This window comes from Dunckerocampus dactyliophorus, chromosome 11 (genome assembly GCF_027744805.1).
Source record: "Dunckerocampus dactyliophorus isolate RoL2022-P2 chromosome 11, RoL_Ddac_1.1, whole genome shotgun sequence".
Lineage (NCBI taxonomy): Eukaryota > Metazoa > Chordata > Actinopteri > Syngnathiformes > Syngnathidae > Dunckerocampus > Dunckerocampus dactyliophorus.
In genome coordinates, this window is record NC_072829.1 from 25,161,280 (window position 1) to 25,180,566 (window position 19,287).

At 40.4% G+C, this 19,287-nt stretch overlaps 3 protein-coding genes across 6 annotated transcripts in view; 2 read left to right on the top strand and 1 right to left on the bottom strand.

The window, feature by feature from the left end:
* Positions 1-1,093: 1,093 nt before the first annotated feature.
* On the top strand, positions 1,094-1,829 carry LOC129190141 (gastrotropin-like). The gene is made up of 4 exons (XM_054792574.1): positions 1,094-1,256; positions 1,315-1,475; positions 1,538-1,627; positions 1,722-1,829. Exons 1-4 carry the CDS (start codon positions 1,190-1,192, stop codon positions 1,776-1,778), a joined length of 375 nt encoding a protein of 124 aa, XP_054648549.1. The 5' UTR covers positions 1,094-1,189; the 3' UTR covers positions 1,779-1,829.
* A 2,505-nt stretch (positions 1,830-4,334) lies between these two features.
* LOC129189638 (gastrotropin-like) lies at positions 4,335-5,676 on the bottom strand. The gene is made up of 4 exons (XM_054791528.1): positions 5,610-5,676; positions 5,381-5,541; positions 5,201-5,290; positions 4,335-4,834 (listed from the first exon to the last, which is right to left on the bottom strand). The coding sequence occupies exons 1-4, from the start codon at positions 5,674-5,676 to the stop codon at positions 4,775-4,777; spliced, it is 378 nt and encodes a 125-aa protein (XP_054647503.1). The 3' UTR covers positions 4,335-4,774.
* Positions 5,677-6,192: 516 nt separating this feature from the next.
* Positions 6,193-19,287, top strand: part of LOC129189636 (uncharacterized) — a 30,152-nt gene continuing 17,057 nt past the window's right edge. Inside the window, exons 1-5 of one of the 4 annotated variants that reach the window (XR_008572833.1) lie at positions 6,193-7,115; positions 8,670-8,933; positions 11,610-11,867; positions 11,987-12,247; positions 14,846-15,115. Coding sequence is in view for 3 of the 4 variants with exons in the window: in XM_054791523.1 (XP_054647498.1) it covers positions 6,899-7,115; positions 8,670-8,933; positions 11,610-11,867; positions 11,987-12,247; positions 14,846-15,115 (1,270 nt within the window). In the remaining variant the exon portion in view is untranslated. Of the gene's footprint in view, positions 7,116-8,139; positions 8,934-11,609; positions 11,868-11,986; positions 12,248-14,845; positions 15,116-19,287 lie in introns of all 4 variants that reach the window. The other 3 variants (XM_054791523.1, XM_054791526.1, XM_054791524.1) reach the window with 3 other exon arrangements.

Sequence of the window (19,287 nt, forward strand, 5' to 3'; positions counted from 1 at the left end):
TTTGGGAAAATACGCTGCGTTCTGATGAGACAAAAAACTAACTTTTTGGAAGGTGTATGTCCCATTACATCTGGTGTAAAAGTAATGCCACATTTCAGAAACATCATACCAACAGTAAAATATGGTGGTGGTAGTGTGATGGTCTGGCGCTGTTTTGCTGCTTCAGGACTTGGAAGACTTGCTGTGATAAATGGAACCATGAATTCTGCTGTCTACCAAAAAATCCTGAAGGAGAATGTCCGGCCATCTGTTGGTGACCTCAAGCTGAAACCAGCTTGGGTTCTGCAGCAGGACAATGATCCAAAACACACCAGCAGGTCCACCTCTGAACTGCCGAAGAAAAACAAAATGAAGACTTTGGAGTGGCCTAGTCAAAGTCCTGACCTGAATCCCACTGAGACGCTGTGGCATGACCTTAAAAAGGCGCTTCATGCTGGAAAACCCTCCAATGTGGCTGAATGACTGCTCATCTGCAAAGATGAGTGGGCCAAAATTCCTCCACAGCGCTGCAGGGGACTCATTGCAAGTTATCACAAACGCTTGATTGCAGTTGTTGCTGCCCAATTGGTTATTAGGTTTAGGGGACAATCACTTTTTCACACAGGGTCATGTAGGTTTGGATTTTTGTTTTCTCCCTGAATAACAAAAAGTTTAATTTAAAAACTGCATTTTGCTACTAAATTTTGTGACAAGCGTGCAAAAAAATAAGGAATCAGGAAGGGGCAAACACTTTTTCACACCACTGTACATGTACTGTATGTGTGAGGATACGTGTGCACACAGCTGCACATAACACATCACTGGGTGTACATCTCGCCGCAATGCGACTATTGGAATGACAAACACCTTGAGTCCTTGAATAAATTCATTTTATTTCTAGGATATGCCCAGGCCTAAAAAAAACGAGCTATAAGCAGAAAGTGCCCCCCTCGGGTGCACTTTGGACACCCCTGCCGTAAATGTTTCATTATATTGCATGCAACCAGCTTGTAATAAATTTGCCTGATGAAGCAGGCAAACTGCCTGTAGACAACTGGTGACCTAAACTGTACTTGAAAGATTTTCATGAATTTGAGTAAAGCAGTTAGGAGCAACCCGATGGTTTGCATGGAGGCAACTGAAGGTGAGGCGGTGCAGCATAAAATGCTCCCAGTCGAGCTTCCACACTGGCAGCAGTCAATCCTTCATCATGTCTTTCTCCGGCAAGTTTGTGCTGGAGAGCAGGGAGAAGTACAAGGACTTCTTGGACGCTATCGGTAAGAAACTTGTTGATTTCTTAAAATTGTAGTTTTGCTGGTTTCTTTTTCTGTGCAGGGGTGAAACAAGTGGAAATTGACAATGAAGACTTCGTGACAGACATGTACCAGGGCGCTTACTTCAGGATTGCTAAGTTTATGGGTTCTGATGTGTGGACCAACACGTTCATGTTTGGCAGGGAGGTTGAAATGGAAGACATGGATGGCACAACATTCAAGGTAAAAGTTTTATTGTTGCCTAGACGTTTCCCTTCTACTGCCTGCTCTGTATTTCTTTTTAGACCACTGTCAGATTGGAGGGAAATAAACTGAAGATCCAGTTCCCTAAATATGTTTACACTGCAGAGATAGCCGGTGACAAGCTTGTTGAGGTGAGCACGCTCACATTCACACCGATCCATTTTTTTAGTGTGCAGAGACCGGACCATTTGTCTTTATTTGATTCTTTCCCCCCTCCCCACACAGACTAATACCATAGGTGGAATTACCAACAAGATGGTTAGCAAGAGACAAGCCATCTAAAAGACTTGCAAACTGCACTTCGATTAACCTAATAAACAAACATTCAAAAATGATTCTGTCTTTGTATTCATCTGCATGGTTGTCTGTTTAATCACGTCTCCAGGTACAGTTGTTGAATGTATGACTAGAATAATGGGACTTTAAAAATACCTTACAATATCTCCGGTCTATCTGTGGAGCTTCCTACACAGATAGACCTACCCTGCTTATTGGCAGCCACAGACGGACATTAGTTTATGTTGGCACAATGACGCCCTCTGGTGTTTCACGCAGTAATAGCGCCGCCCAGCTGTATTAGCTCAGTCATGTCTCAATTATTGATAAGGACACTCAGTGGCGGTTGAAGCTATGGGCCACACGGGCAATTGCCTTACGGGTGCGCGGCACGGATGACTTAACTTTATGCAACTAAAATGACATTATTTTTCCTCATAGTATTACAAAACTGTTCTCGTAATATTGCGACTTTTTTCTTGTTATAAACCATTTTTTTTCACTTCATATTTTGACTTTGTTTTTTTCTATTTCTGCTGTTACTTTTTTGTATATATTTTTTTTACTATTTCAACTTATATTTCAGTATAATATTATGGCATTATTCTCATAATATTATTACTTTCTCCCCAGCCTAATTTTCCAAACATAACGCTTGTCTTTTCTTGAGTTTGCTTATCATATTAGGACTTTAAAAAATGTGTGTGTTTTTTAATATTTCAACTTTATGCAAAAAGAATGATGTTACTTTTTCCTCATAATGTTACGGCATTATTTTCATTCCAACTTTTTTTCCTCTTCATATTTTGACATACAGTATTTTGACTTTGATTTTTCCCTTTTTTTTGTTGTTTTTTTATTTTCTTGTTAAATTGTATTTTCGAATTTGCCACAGACTTAAAAAAAAAAAAAAAAAAATCAGCCGCAGGCCACAAATGATCCCTGGTGCCCACTTTGGGCACCCTCTGCACTAACAAGTCACATGACCCTGGGGAGAAAAAATGATAATTGGCTGTGATTTGTACAGTTTAACACAGTTGTGTACTCACTTCTGTTGCCAGCAGTTCATTAATGGTTGTGTGTTGAGATATTTTGAGGGGACAGCAAATGACATATTTAATGGTTTCATTTTATTTGGACGTAGGAGCGTATTCCACATGTCCAAAAGGTGTAGGAAGAAGCAGAGCTTATTCAATCCAACCCCACTTAGTTTCCTATTGATTGCTAATACATTTATTCACCTCCTATTCAGCACGTGTCCCTCGCCAGTTCCGAAACCACATAAATACAACAAAAATATCTATTTTTTAAGTTATATTGTGAGAAACAAACAAAACAAAAAATGAAGTTTTAATTTTTCGAACAACAGGTTGCAAAAAAGTTATGTTATGAAAATAATGTCAACATTTTATGTGAATAAAATCATATTGTAGCAAAAAAAAGGCTAAATTTTATGAGAATAAAGTTGTCACATTATGAAGAAAAATAATGTCATTTTAGTAGCATCATGTTGAAATATGTTATTTAAAATTCGTAATATACGCAAGATACAGTAATTACTACTAATGTGTATGTTTCAATGCAGTATTATCATTGTGGTTGTTATTATTTTGTCCTTTCCGTCAGGGTCTTTATAGCCGTCACAGACATTTGCTGATGTAGTCCTGTTTGTTTCTGATGTGTTGTTATTGTTGTCGCAGTTGCTGTTGTTGCCGTTGTCCTTGTCTCTCCCTTTATTGTACCCCTCTTGTCCCCGCACTCCCCCCTCTGTTTTCTTTTCTCTTCTTCTGTATCCCCTCCTGCTCCGGTCCGGCTACTCCAAATTTGCGTAACAAAAAAACATCAAAGTCAAATACATTTTGTAAAAATAAATAAATAAAATAAAAGTGCATGCTCATAATACGCTTTGTCACCTACAGTCGGCCCCGTTCGAGCATTGCTCCCTCGCTCTAACACATTTTTTTTCCTGAAAAGTAATTAAATAATAAACGATGGCCTATTATTAGTAAAAAATATTGTAGGTCAAGTCATATGTAGTATTCTGGAAACCAATAGGCATCAGTAATGCTACATGATGAAACATTACCTGCATTGAGTCAGCCATGGATGAAAAGTCCAACCTGACACAGTGAAAGTTCTTAATTCTCCCATTCAGTGTGGCAGTGGTATGTTTTTTGGTTTCTTACTTTGTCTTCCCCACTTGAAACTTGTTTAGAATAAATCAACTGGAGGCTAATGTGTTAGCTTGGTAGATTGCTAAAGTATTGGTATGGCGGCATGTCACTTCAGAGGTCCCATAGCCTGTACATAAGCAGTGTGTAAACAAAGCTAGCAGTATTATCAGCGTGTACGTCTGTGTATGGCAGATAAATGTTAGACTGGGTGTCCTGCATATCAGCCAAGTGACAAATGTCATAGTCAGGATGGATGATAGACTGATGTCGATATATATATATTTTTTAATGCCATGCGATCGATCCACATTGTTTGAGATGCTACAACAACAAGGAACTTCCCAATGCTAACAGTGAGTTATTATGTCTTATTGTTGCTTATCATGTTGACTATATTAGGTGATATGAGTATAAAGGTGACTATAGGGGTGTTATTTCATGACTACAAGGCTCTAATAATGTTATAAAATATATTTTTAGAAGGTCATAAACAGGTTTTCTATGCTTTAACTACAAAAAAATCTGACAATGATATTGGTATTGCCTGAAAGGGAAATAACTATCGAGGTGAATAAATTGTTCAATGTTTTTCTGAGACGCCATTGTCTGTCCCTTTGGTCTCATGTACTTACTGAATGACAAGCAGTGACACGCATAATGTCTTGACAAATCATAATTGTATTGATTTTTTGTTTATTCAGTGAGGGTTATTCAGCTCAAGAGATGTTTTGTGTTATTTGTCTCACTTTAGTATGTCAAAGACGCCACTTCTGACTTTCCATCTTTCTGCAGCCTAATGTTCTTCCAAGCATGTTGGGTCTTGCAGCATCAAATCCTCTTGCTAACTCTTGTGAAAGTCACTCCCTTCTCTCCCGGAGTGATACAAGTCTGCAACACAAGTAGAGTGAGTGAGCACTATGGTTTGAGTACAACCTCAAAAATATTTTTCCCTCCTGTGGCTTGTACTGGTACATGCTTCCCAAGTAGCACTAAATGAAGCCCGCATACAACCAGTGGTATTTATACCACAGCTCGAGAATCGACGGCCTACAGTAAGTCAGGGGTGACTCCTTCCATCGGTCACATACAGAAAAATGTAATGTCCGGGGTCCACTTTGATACATTTTGTACATTCAGTCTAACAAACCATCCACATCCTAGTGTTTATAGGTGACAAAGCAATATTTAACAATATAACCGGCCACCCCTGGGTAATCTCACTGTCACTGGTGGTGAATTGAAACGGACACTCACCATCACCAACTTGTCGTTCACCATCTCAGCTGTGAAGTGGTATTGTGGAAATTGTACAGAAATCTTCCCATCTTCCATGATGACGGGGGCCTGTCAGGGCCAAAGAACCGGGATTGTTATCCATACTCTATTGATATACTGACATATTTGTTTCATTCTTCCCCCAGGATCTGCACTCACCTTGAATTTGGAGCCTGTCATTGTCACCAGCTCACAGTCCTGGCCTATGCTGAACTTATTAGACCAGGTCCAGCCTGGGAGGCTTTGAGTCCACGTGAAGTCGTTCCCTTCCTGACACACTTCCGTCTGCACTTTCAGGTCAGTTTTGGCATCGAGAAGTCCTGTGGCAAAAAATTAAAAAATCTGAATGTTTGATTTGCGTATTGATGAAAAAAAAATCCATCCTTACCAATTATTTCAAGAAACTGCTCATACTTCTCTTGACTCTCCAGCTCATACTTGCCAGTGAAAGACATAATGGTGAAAGAGATGGTGGAAGGAAGGCGTTGGTGAGACAAATTAAAACAGCGGAGTAGCATTCCACAGGTGTGTGCTGTTCTTTTTGAAACACTGCCAACCACTTATACGTAGTTTACCATGTGTCAGCCACACAGCCAGAAGACATATTATTATTATTATTATTATTACTTATTTGCAATGAAATTTTATGAAAAAACAGCCAATGGTAATTTTTGATTTGATAAATACCTTACCTTCTGTAAGATATGAGTACTTTATTTTGAAATCCCGTTAACAGGAAGTGAACTCGGTATGTGCTAATTTCGAACTTGATTGTATTCAAGCCGCAAACTCGCTCCTGCAACTTTATGAGTAAACGAATGCCCACAAGATAATCATCAAGGTAGTTATTACGCAAAGAAACCTTGATTGCGTAACATGTTTCATTTACACTTGATGTTTGTAAATATTGTGTCTCATTGCTTATTTCAGAATGGTGATCTGAGTCACACGCCATGGCGATTTATTTCATTTATTTAAGATATTTATTTTGATCTTGAAGCTGCTTTGTTTCTTCATATGACTATGATAAATGCAACCTTCATTACAGTATATCCACAGTGTCCACAGTCTGCGATTAGCCGGCGACCAGTCGAGGATGTACCCCACTGAGTTCGTCGCTTGAGCCTAGTTCTGGTCGGTTTTAGGTGAAAGTAAGAAAGTAGTTCCGGTTATTTGTTATGGACATAAAAGAAAAGAGTTTTGCTTCTCAACAAAAAATACATATAAAGAGTAATACATTTGTATAACAAAACCGTTTGACTCTAAGAAGTCAGACCTCATAATCACTCGGCGTTATTTTCTCTACCTTCTATCACTGCGCATTTCCGCCTGCAGGACAACTTGTAGCTCTTTCATACAACGTGCATACTCTGATGCCGAACACACGAGAGTCACCTAGTGGCCTTGACTTGCAACAACATGCAATGTGTACTACTTATTAGCAGTGCCGTAAATATGTGGGAAAAGACAGAAGTGATAGTTTTTCGTCTTCATGTACGGAGTAAAAAGTAGCGGTACTATTAGTTTGTCCAAGGGGTGTTGCCATAGCGCATTTCTCAAAAAAAGGAGTTGGCGGAAATGGACTAACCACAGCGAGTCAGCCTAAGAGACAGGAGCGTCGAACAGAAGCACAGAAGTAGAGTTATTAGTTTTGGCTCCTCTGCAGGTGTGTGAGAGATGGCTCAGAGTGGATCTCACACAAATAAAACGCTGTCAGAATTGACAAGCGAAGACTTCCAGAAGTTTTGTCAGCTACTGGAGAGCCGAGGGCAGTTGAAGAAGGGGACTTACTCCAAGCCGTCGGAGGTCGTGGATGTGTTGACTTCTTCTCTGGGCGTCAGTGAAGCCCTCTCCTTGGTCGAAGATTCACTGAGTCGCTTCAAAGAGAAAACACGTAACTATTTGACTCATTTGTTTTCTATACTACAAGTATATGTGACAGAAAACATGAACGTCTGAACGTCTAGTGGGGGGACACACTATTTATATACATAGTTACAACAATAGCAACTTATAACACAGAGTAATAGCAAAACTTGCAACTATGACAAGAGAATATGCGACAGCAGGCTTTCCGTTTGCTTTCACTTTCGATGGCCATAACAGTCCGGGAGGAAGGAGTGGGTGGGGCTGAGATTACGTTTACAAGACACATCGCTAATATGTCCTTGGTGCTCCGTTTCTCGCTTTTTGGGACAATTTATCAAAATAATTTTCCATTGCATATGTCAAGAATGTAATCAATACCAACATTTATTTACCATGCACGGCCTTTATTTGTGTGGATAGTCAGGGCCGTGTGCGTAAACTTCCTCTTTCCTTTTCCACAAATGATGGGCTTTTCTTTTGTTGTGCTTTCAAATAACACACATTAGTTCCTCAGTTTGATGGTGTTAATGTCATTAAGTTAAATAATTTTGAAATATCCGTCTGGAATTACAGCAATTAATTTTTGATACAACTTCTTCATCCCCGTTTTGAACTTTTCAGAACATTTCACAGAGAACTCCTGAAGCGAAGCCCTGTATCAAATAAAGTCTAACTTAATTTAGAAAGCGCTATTTGTACATAGAAAATGCAACACAAAGTGCATTACAACCGGAGTTAACAACAACAGCAAGGGTTGTACGTATAACCACATTCCACATCCCATTGCCAGTGGATGCTATTTACACAGGCCTACATAATATGAATCACTACAATGTGTTTCAGCCTTACCTATCGCCAATTCAGCATCTTCTTTCTTGGAAAATATGTCCACCACTTCCTCCAGGTTGATTGCCTTTTTGTAGTGAATGTGGAGAAGTGCCAGCGAGGTCAGCCGCTGTTGCGTCATACTGGCCCTCATTTAGGTGTTCAGACGCTTCAAGGTACTGGCACTTGGCTCACATTCACACCATGTTACTGGGATGGTACAGGCCAACTGAAGGAGGACCCTGATATTGGGGAAGTGAACGGGATTGTGTGACGGTCCACAACTTGATGTGGGGGAATGCAGCTCCACAAGGCTGTCGCTTGAATGCATCACTTCCAGTCAGGTGGATTATGGACTTCTTTTAATGGCAGTGTGTCCTGTAACAACACTTACAGAGGAATGACAGGTGAGCGTCAACTTTGGTCACAGGATAATCATGTCTCGGGCCTGGTATGTATGGCCGAGCATAGGGGAACCAGGTGAAGAGGGGGAGCCGTTTGTACTCCAAAAAACCCCCACTATGATTAAAAATGAAGAATAAAGACAACAATAAAATAGCATGAGAATAGAACATAAAAGCAGAATTTGCTGGGATTGGTTAAACCTGTGATATTTGATGCGATTGCAGACATCTTGCAGGGTCTGTTTGATGCACTGTGATTATCCTGAAAACGTGCCCTCACCCCCACAAATGATCATGTTCTCCCTTTATGTGATGCCTGACATGACTTTCCCTGTTTGCATTGTTTTTAGAAGGAAAGAAAGAACAAGTGGAGCTTCAACGTATCAGGTCTCGGTTTATCACACTGGCATCTTCTTCTCTTTTGCGTCAACTGTTGGAGGCGCTTGTAAAGGATGGTGTATTGAGTCTCGCAGAGAGAAAAGAAATGCTGGAGGTACCCAGTAAACACAGGGCTCAGTCTCTGATTGATCTGGTTCTAAACAAAGGTCCCAACGCAAGCAGGATGATGCTGTTTCACCTACAGCTGAGAGAGCCTACACTTGTTGAAGACCTCGGTGAGTTGGAACGGCCCTTTTGCGACCTTCTTTAGCTTCCTTAGACCTATTTTAACAACCAGTCATGTGGACTAATGATTTTGACATTACAATATCAAAACATACCTTTCAGTGCAACTCTTTCTGGGTGTGACACATGACTGTAACCCTTGGGCCCCTGGTCAAAATTTCACAGCCCCCCCCCCCCCACTAGCATTCATTACCCTCAAATAATAAATGTTGTGACACTAACAAAAATGTGAACTTGAAACATTTCAATCGTGCATATTACAGTCAAACCTGTCTTAGCGGCCACCTGTATAGAACGACCACCTGCCTATTGAAAAATCTCCCACACAAAATACACGTGTTATAGACCCTGTGTATAGCGGTCACCTGTCCAATGCGGCCAGCGCCCACCCATTTTGTATACCTTGGTCAGTATCTGACTGCATATAGCGGCCAAAATACCGACTCAAGCAGAAGCTTCATGCACATAAAAGTTTTGTTTTTTAATCAATGAAGCCATCGTGTAATGAGTCCTAGCTCAGTCACAATCATTCACAAGATCCACACAAACTGTCAGTTGTTCGACATAAAAAAAGCCATCTTCTTTGGAGTTTGTTGCAGACAGTGACACCGTTTATTTCCTGGTGTGAGACAATGTGCACTGGTCAATACTGTAATGCCGCTTGTTGTGGGGAAGGAGTGACTCACGTCGTCGATGCACTTTAATCGCTTTATTAACAGCGGAGAACACTGCAGGACTTTACATCCACGCCAACATACACACACTTCCCAACTCTCTCGACACTCACAGCTAGCACTCAGCCTAGCTCTCCTGCTCGGGACGCCCACCGTCACTTCCCGTCACTTCCTGATGAACTAAAGCTGTAATGACACTCTGCCGTATATATAGTAGCACAGTGTCCTCTACTGGTCAACATGTAACAGTATAATTATATGTACAGTCAGACCTGTCTATAGCGGCCACTGAAGGGAAACGGCAAAAGTGGCCGCGATAGACAGGTTGGCGGCCATTTTGAATTTGTGCACACACATATTAACATGTATTCACAAAAAGACTGGAGCAAAACCAAGAGACATAGGGGAAAGCGCTCTGTTGACACATAAACAGGTAGGTAAATCTAGGTAACAGCTCCGGTGAGGAAACTAGTAATATCAATAACAACAATGAACCAGCGCCGCACATTCGACGGCGCTGGCCTTTTATCCGCCACAAATGTTAATTGACCGCAGCTGCGCGGCCACCAGCCATGAAGCGGCAGCCTCTTCCTCCCCGGAGAAGGCGCAGCCCGCAAAGTTAGAGCGCAGGACAGGGGACGCTCGCTCCTGTCCTGCAGAATGTCACAAATTTCCATCTTTGATTTTTTTTTAAACATGATTTTAAAAGCAAGAAATAAAAATGTTAATAAACGAGCCTGAGGATATATGTACAGGATACGCGTGAAGCAGTCATGAATGGGTGTCTGCGTGAACAATTGAGTGCAGAGGAGGTGCGAAGATCGTCGTAAACTAACAATACCATCGCTCCTTTCTTATTGAATGGGCTTCTAATCTCTAATTAGTCAGCAATTAAGTGATATTTTAGATGTTTTATTCAGGTGTTTTGGCTATTTTAGAATCTATTCATGGCATTGCAAAGTGGGAAGATTACCGTTTTGGCCGTCATTGAATCTTTTCAGGGCGGCATTGCAAAGTAAGACATTTGTGTGAGAGCACACAGTGAGTGATGCGTCCTGGAATACATTTGGGATGAATGAGAAGTTGAACGGCCAGCCCTTTGCTCTTATCCTTCTCCAACCCTTTGTATGAACTACATTACGTAGCTGTAATCCACGTAATAGGCCCTAGAGTCATGTTGATTAGGTCATATTTATTCACTTTAAACTATAAAGTATATTGAGGTATAGCGCGTTATTTACAACATAGCCAAGCTAATATACAACAACTGAAAAAACAGGACTAAGTCATTTAAAATATGTGAAAATGGTGTTTTAAACAATGAAGGAAAATAAATAAAATAATAAAAGCTTTGAAATAATTCTTAAGAATTTATTTACTATGCACGACCTTTGTTTGTGTGGATAGTCAGGGCCGTGTGCGTAAACTTCCTCTTTCCTTTTCCACAAATGATGGGCTTTTCTTTTGTTATGCTTTGAACATTTCAGAACATTTCACAGAGAACTCCTGAAGGGAAGCCCTGAATCAAATAAAGTGAAACGTTATTTAGAAAGTGCTATTTGTACATAGAAAATGCAACACAAAGTGCATTACAGTCGGATATAACAACAGCAAGGATTGTACGTATAACCCCACTCCACATCCCATCACCGCTCGCACACACACACACACACGCAAATGAATGTACTGAATGTATGACCGAGCATAGGGGAACCAGGTGAAGAGGGAGAGCCATTTGTACTCCAAAACCCCCCCAGCTATGGTTAAAAATGGAGAATAAAGAACACAATAAAATAGCATAAGAATAGAAAATAAAAACAGAATTTGCTTCAATAGGTGAAACTTTTTACATTTGACGTGATTGCAGACATCTTGCAGGGTCTGTTTTATGCACTGTGATTATCCTGAAAATGTGCCCTCACCCCCATAAATGATCATGTTCTCCTTTTATGTGATGCCTGACATGACTTTCCCTGTTTGCATTGTTTTTAGCGAAAGAACAAGTGAAGCTTCAACATATCAGGTCTCGGTTTATCACACTGGCATCTTCTTCTCTTTTGGATCACCTGTTGGAGGCGCTTGTAAAGGATGGTGTATTGAGACCCGCAGAGAGAAAAGAAATGCTGGAGGTACCCATGGAACACAGGGCTCAGTCTCTGATTGATCTGGTTCTAAACAAAGGTCCCAACGCAAGCAGCATGATGCTGTTTCACCTACAGCTGAGAGAGACGACACTTGTTGAAGACCTCGGTGAGTTGGAACTGCCCTTTTGCGACCTTCTTTAGCTTCCTTAGACCTATTTTAAGGAAGGCATGTTCTTCTTGTTAGCGATGCCTGGCATGACATTCTCTGTTTGCATTGTTTTTCAGATGACGATCAAATGAAGCTTCTACAGTTGGGGCCTCGCATGACGTCATCAGTGTCTCCCCCTTTTTTGTATTACATATTGGCAAAACTTGAAAGAGAACATTTATTGAGACCCTGGGAGAGAAAATACATACTGAAGATCACTGACATTAGAGAAAGGTCTCAGTCTCTGATTAATCTGATCGTATGTAAAGGTCCAAGAGCATGTAGATGGATGCTGTTTTACCTAAGGATGGAATATCCTACAGATTTTGAAGTCGGGGGTGAGTTGAAGCTGCCCTTTAGTGTCATTGTTTAGCAACCATAGAACTATTTTAACAACCAAACACACAAATGGTGCAAAACAATATAAAAATACCTTCATTATAATGTACCTTTTCTCAAGACGTGACATTGAACTTATTGAAACAAACGTCATGCATTTATTGAATCCATGCAGTATTTCTGCAATTCAACCTTAATTCTACGTTCTGTTTTTAAAGTATTTAGCAGGCTGTACTGTACACGTAGAGGCCACAGATTTACACACACGGATACCATCAGAATGAATGGACAATACTGACAGCTATATTTGCACTGATGCTCTGACCACAGCAACTTGAGTATATGAGCGAGGGTTGGATTAGAATTCCATCCATCCATCCTTTTTCTATTCCGCTTCATCCTCATTCGGGTCGCGGGGGCATGCTGGAGCCTTTCCCAGCTGACTTTGGGCGACAGGCGGGGTACACCCTGGACTGGTCGCCATCCAATCGCAAGGCACATATAGACAAACAACCATTCACACTCACTGTCTTAGAATTATTATTATAAAATAAGCCATTATTAAATGACCTGTAATTCAATGTGTTTATTCTATCACATCCTTCATGTAATAGTAACCAGCCTCAGTTCAATGCAGCAGCACCCCCACCCTCACAACAAATACAGTTGCGATCAGAAGTTTATATACACCAGGGTTCCTGTGCAACTATGGAAAGTATGGAAAAATTTGAATGTACCCAAGACTGTTACCACTGTTCTGTTTTCCAAAAGATAATATTATGCCTTTCTAAGGCGCTAAGACATTTGTGTGAGAGCACACAGTGAGTGATGCGTCCTGGAATACATTTGGGATGAATGAGAAGTTGAATGGCCAGTCCTTTTCTCTTATCCTTCTCCAACCCTTTGTATGAACTACATTACGTAGCTGTAATCTACGTAATAGGCCCTAGAGTCATGTTGATTAGGTCATATTTATTCACTTGAAGCTATAAATTACATTGAGGTATAGCGGCGTTATTTACATAATATAGCCAGGTTAATATACAACAACCGAAAAAACAGAGGACTAAGTCATTTAAAATACACTAAGTCCCCAACTTACGAACACAATTGGTTCCAGACGACCGTTCTTAAGTCGAATTGCCCTTAAGTCGGGGAAAAGGTAATATTACCAATGATATAGGTACTACATGTACGTGTATACATATACAGTATATGCGTATTATGTAAATATGAGTGTGGATGCAGTAGTAATATTAAACGAGGATAATTAATGAAAAAAACAATAATAAAAATGATATAATAATACGTAATGATAAATGTTATTTACCTTTGAAGAGGAGTGGTCGAGCATACGTCGTCGGTGGTGGTGGAGGAGATATTGAAAAAAAGGACAAATTGTCGTCAGTAGACTCTTCTAAAAGAGGTAGTGTTCTGTGGGTGGTGTAGAATTAAGCAGGCCTATTAACTCTTCATAAACTTTAATCACACGCTCTGTCCGGGTTGTATCATACAACTAGCTACAATTTAGCTTTCCATTTCTACTTTACACTCTCTTCCCACCGTCTGCCTCTCTGTTGGTCCCATTAGCCGTGTCACAGTGCCCTCTACTGGTCAAGCATGTAGCAGTATAAATACTGATGGAGCGACCAGAAGGCAAACTAAAATAAAATATAGACCAGTCGGCTTTGTTCGTATCTCTGAATGTTTGCTAGTCGGATGTTCGGAAGTTGGGGACTTAGTGTATGTGAAAATGGTGTGTTAAACAATTAAGGAAACTAAATAAAATAATAAAAGCTTTAAAATTAATTATTAAGAATTTATTTACCATGCACGGCCTTTGTGTGGATAGTCAGGGCCGTGTGCGTAAACTTCCTCTTTCCTTTTCCACAAATGATGGGCTTTTCTTTTGTTGTGCTTTCAAATAACACACATTAGTTCCTCATAAAATAATTATAATATACCTAATAGTTTGATGGTGTTAATGTCATTAAGTTAAATAATTTTGAAATATCCGTCTGGAATTACAGCAATTAATTTTTGATATAACTTCTTCATCCCCGTTTTGAACTTTTCAGAATATTTCACAGAGAACTCCTGAAGCGAAGCCCTGTATCAAAGAAAGTCTAACTTAATTTACAAAGCGCTATTTGTACATATAAAATGCAACACAAAGTGCATTACAGTCGGAGTAAACAACAACAGCAAGGGTTGTACGTATAACCCCACCCCACATCCCATCACCGCTCACACACACGCACACGCGCACACACACGCACGCAAATGAATGTACTGTATGTATGGCCGAGCATAGGGGAACCAGGTGAAGAGGGGGAGCCGTTTGTACTCCAAAAAACCCCCACTATGATTAAAAATGAAGAATAAAGACAACAATAAAATAGCATGAGAATAGAAAATAAAAGCAGAATTAGCTCGGATTGGTTGAACTTGTGACATTTGATGCGATTGCAGACATCTTGCAGGGTCTGTTTTATGCACTGTGATTATCCTGAAAATGTGCCCTCACCTCCACAAATGATCATGTTCTCCTTTTATGTGATGCCTGACATGACTTTCCCTGTTTGCATTGTTTTTAGAAAGACAGAAAGAGAAAGAACAAGTGGAGCTTCAACGTATCAGGTCTCGGTTTATCACACTGGCATCTTCTTCTCTTTTGCGTCAACTGTTGGAGGCGCTTGTAAAGGATGGTGTATTGAGACCCGAAGAGAGAGAAGAAATGCTGGAGGTACCCAGTAAACACAGGGCTCAGTCTCTGATTGATCTGGTTCTAAACAAAGGTCCCAACGCAAGCAGCATGATGCTGTTTCACCTACAGCTGAGAGAGCCTACACTTGTTGAAGACCTCGGTGAGTTGGAACTGCCCTTTTGCGACCTTCTTTAGCTTCCTTAGACCTATTTTAACAACCAGTCATATGGACTCATGATTTTGACATTACAATATCAAAACATACCTTTCAGTGCAACTCTTTCTGGGTGTGACACATGACTCTAACTCTTGGGCCCCTGGTCAAAATTTCACAGGGCCCCCCCCCCCACCTAGCATTCATTACCCTCGAATAATAAATATTGTGACAATAACAAAAATGTGAACTTGAAACATTTCCATCGTGCATATTAGTTAGTAGTTAGTATTAATAAAATATACAAATTAAAATGTGAATCCTCGACATGAGCAAAAATTTAGCTTACTTTTTTTGTTTGTTTAGAAGTACTTTGTGAGTATGAAAGAGGTGGGGTTGGAAAGTTTTGCACCAGCCAACCACTGTTATTGCAAACTCTCATCTTCTAATTATGCAGTATATGTTTTGAAGAGGAAAAGAAAGCAACTAAAAATGCACACGTGCTGCTCAAAACATTTGAATGTCATGAAAGAGTAAAATATTTTATTCAGTTACTCCTGAATGTGAAAGCTCTGTGGATTCTAAACTCATTAAATGTCAGCTCACGTGTTTTAAGCATTTTTCAATATAAGTTAAGAATTATGAAGTGCTTGAATGTGAGCTTTGCCAACTTTCCACTGTGCTGCAGGCATTATAAACTTGCCCCAACATTGCAAGCCACGCCCCACACCGCCAGCATTAGTTATGTTTGTAGCTGCAGTATTTGTGCATGTCATTGAATGTATAGCCTATCATAATCATACATTAACGGCAAATTGTTGGCCACTTCTTTGTTTTTCTGTATGTGCACATGCTACGGACATGTACGTGTAGACCTCGTTATGGATACGCTATATATACGCCCAAAATTGAAAAAAAAACTGTCGACAGTTCAACGTATGCCATCAATGATGATCACGTCAGGCATGCGCTGCCTAAATTGTCAAGGTGTGACAGGGCCCTAACGATGATGACGATTTGACCTTTTTTTCCTCCTCCAACTCCAACACAAAGACGTATGCTCGACCACTCCTCTTCAATGGTAAATAATTTTTATCATTACGTATTATATCATTTTTATGATTTTTTTCATTAATTATCCTCGTTTAATATTACTACTGCATCCAAACTCATATTTACATGCATACGCATATACTGTATATGTGCAGTATACACGTACATGTAGTACCTATGTAATTGGTAATTTTCCGACTTAAGAACAATTCGACTTAAGAATGGTCGTCTGGAACCAATTGTGTTCGTTGGTTGGGGACTTAGTGTAAACGAATGCCAACAAGATAATCATCAAGGTAGTTATTACGCAAAGAAACCTTGATTGCGTAACATGTTTTATTTACCCTATATGTTTGTAAATATTGTCTCATTGCTTATTTCAGAATGGTGATCTGAGTCACACATCATGACGATTTATTTATATTTTAAGATATTTATTTTTATCTTGAAGCTGCTTTGTTTCTTCATATGACTCTGGTAAATGCAACCTTCATTACTGTATATCCACTGTACAATACTGTCCACAGTCTGCGATTAGCTGGCAACCAGTCGAGGGTGTACCCCGCCTGTCGCCTGAAGTCAGCTGGGATCGGCTCGATCCAGCATACCCCCGTGATCCTAGTGAAGATATGCGGCATAGAAAATGAATAGATGGACTGGTGTCCACAGCATGCCTCTTTCAACCAACTCCTATCATAATTTGGCTAAATAATCAGCACATGATAAAACGTTCTGGTCGGTTTTTGGTGTTGAAGAAAGTGTAACCGAGCAGATGAAGATTTCCACTAATATTGTGGGAGTGCAGAGTGGACAAAAGCACAGGAGCCGGAGCTGCAGGAGGCACGTTTATTATTCGCCCGCTCGTCTCTCTCCCACTTCCATCAAGTCACTTCAACAAAAACTACAACACTTCCCGCCTTCAAAATAACAGCACATCCTGTGGGGGTGGTACCAAATAAGGGCGTCACAACAAATAGCTTACAAAAGTAGTTCCGGCTACTTGGTTTGGACATAAAAGAAACGCGTTTTGCTTCTCAACAAAAAATATATTTATAAAGAGTAATACATTTGTATCACAAAACCGTTTGACTGTAAAAAGTCAGACCTCATAATCACTCGGCGTTATTTTCTCTCCCTTCATTCACTGCGCATTTCCGCCTGCAGTACAACTTGTAGCTCTTTCATACAACGTGCATACTCTGATGCCGAACACACGAGAGTCACCTAGTGGCCTTGACTTGCAACAACATGCAATGTGTACTACTTATTAGCAGTGCCCTAAAAATGTGGGACAAGATAAAAGTGATCGTTTTTCGTCTTCACGTACGGATTAAAAAGTAGCGGTACTATTAGTTTGTCCAAGGGGTGTTGCCATAGCGCATTTCTCCAAAAAAGGAGTTGGCGGAAATGGACTAACCACAGCGAGTCAGCCTAAGAGACAGGAGCGTCGAACAGAAGCACAGAAGTAGAATTATTAGTTTTGGCTCCTCTGCAGGTGTGTGAGAGATGGCTCAGAGTGGATCTCACACAAATAAAACGCTGTCAGAATTGACAAGCGAAGACTTCCAGAAGTTTTGTCGGCTACTGGAGAGCCGAGGGCAGTTGAAGAAGGGGACTTACTCCAAGCCGTCGGAGGTCGTGGATGTGTTGACTTCTTCTCTGGGTGTCAGTGAAGCCGTCTCCTTGGTCGAAGATTCACTGAGTCGCTTCATAGAGAAAACACGTAACTATTTGACTCATTTGTTTGCTATACGACAAGTATATGTGACAGAAAACATGAACGTCTGAACGTCTAGTGGGGGGACACACTATTTATATACATAGTTACAACAATAGCAACTTATAACACAGAGTAATAGCAAAACTTGCAACTATGACAAGAGAATATGCGACAGCAGGCTTTCCGTTTGCTTTCACTTTCGATGGCTATAACGGTCCGGGAGGAAGGAGTGGGTGGGGCTGAGATTACGTTTACAAGACACATCGCTAATATGTCCTTGGTGCTCCGTTTCTCGCTTTTTGGGACAATTTATCAAAATAATTTTCCATTGCATATGTCAAGAATGTAATCAATACCAACATTTATTTACCATGCACGGCCTTTATTTGTGTGGATAGTCAGGGCCGTGTGCGTAAACTTCCTCTTTCCTTTTCCACAAATGATGGGCTTTTCTTTTGTTGTGCTTTCAAATAACACACATTAGTTCCTCAGTTTGATGGTGTTAATGTCATTAAGTTAAATAATTTTGAAATATCCGTCTGGAATTACAGCAATTGATTTTTGATGTAACTTCTTCATCCCCGTTTTGAAAGAGATTTTGCTAATCTGATTAATTAAAAATGTGATATCAATTAGGAAAAACGTACAAACATGCTCACTGAAAATGGAAATGTGTGCCTTGATATCCGACCACTTTTTTGTTGCTGCTGTTGTTTTGCCTCGGTTGGCCCTGCTCCATTCACACAGAAGACAGCGGACGGGCTGCCACGCTATGTTTGTTTTGTTATGCCACTGCTGTGTCTTCCAAATATGATACTTTTTCCAGTATGTCCACCTCCATTTCCGTGAAATCCGGATTTTTTTCGTACAGATCAGTGGGTACACAGCGACATGTTATTGACGTTCCACATGAATAAAATGACAATACAAACACATCAGGCATTACTTGAACATACATTTTGTGTAATTATATCAAACATTTATATAGCATATTTACAATGACTTAATTGACCCTGTTACATCCATCCTCGTCGTCTTCCCACCTGCGGAGACTCCAAGCCAATCAAGGCTCTTCAAATATAGACTCCGCAGTCATGAGTCACTTTGCATTGACCTTCTATGGTGAAGTGGAGGCGTGGAAAGGGCGTGACTTGAGGTGAGGGTGCGTACGCACACTCAAGGTGGAATCTATGAACCACAAATTGCGTGAATGTGTTCGTACGCCACTTTTTTTTATTTTTTAGATCTGAATATTTTTGTCCCTCCGCACATTTTGGGTTTCTGGCGTACGCAGACTTTTAGACTTTAGACTTTAGTGCGTATTTCCACGCAGTTTTATAGATGAGGACCCAGAACATTTCACAGAGAACTCCTGAAGGGAAGCCCTGTATCAAAGAAAGTCCAA

Excerpts from the sequence above, each read along its gene's own strand:
- LOC129190141 (XM_054792574.1), top strand. The coding sequence starts at position 1,190 with ATGTCTTTCTCCGGCAAGTTTGTGCTGGAGAGCAGGGAGAAGTACAAG. Across the intron at positions 1,257-1,314 it reads GGACTTCTTGGACGCTATCG|GGGTGAAACAAGTGGAAATT; the intron begins GTAAGAAACTTG and ends TTTTCTGTGCAG. Across the intron at positions 1,628-1,721 it reads CCGGTGACAAGCTTGTTGAG|ACTAATACCATAGGTGGAAT; the intron begins GTGAGCACGCTC and ends CTCCCCACACAG.
- LOC129189638 (XM_054791528.1), bottom strand. The coding sequence starts at position 5,676 with ATGTCTTTCACTGGCAAGTATGAGCTGGAGAGTCAAGAGAAGTATGAG. Across the intron at positions 5,291-5,380 it reads TGACAGGCTCCAAATTCAAG|GCCCCCGTCATCATGGAAGA; the intron begins GTGAGTGCAGAT and ends TGGCCCTGACAG. Across the intron at positions 4,835-5,200 it reads TGAACGACAAGTTGGTGATG|ACTTGTATCACTCCGGGAGA; the intron begins GTGAGTGTCCGT and ends CTTGTGTTGCAG.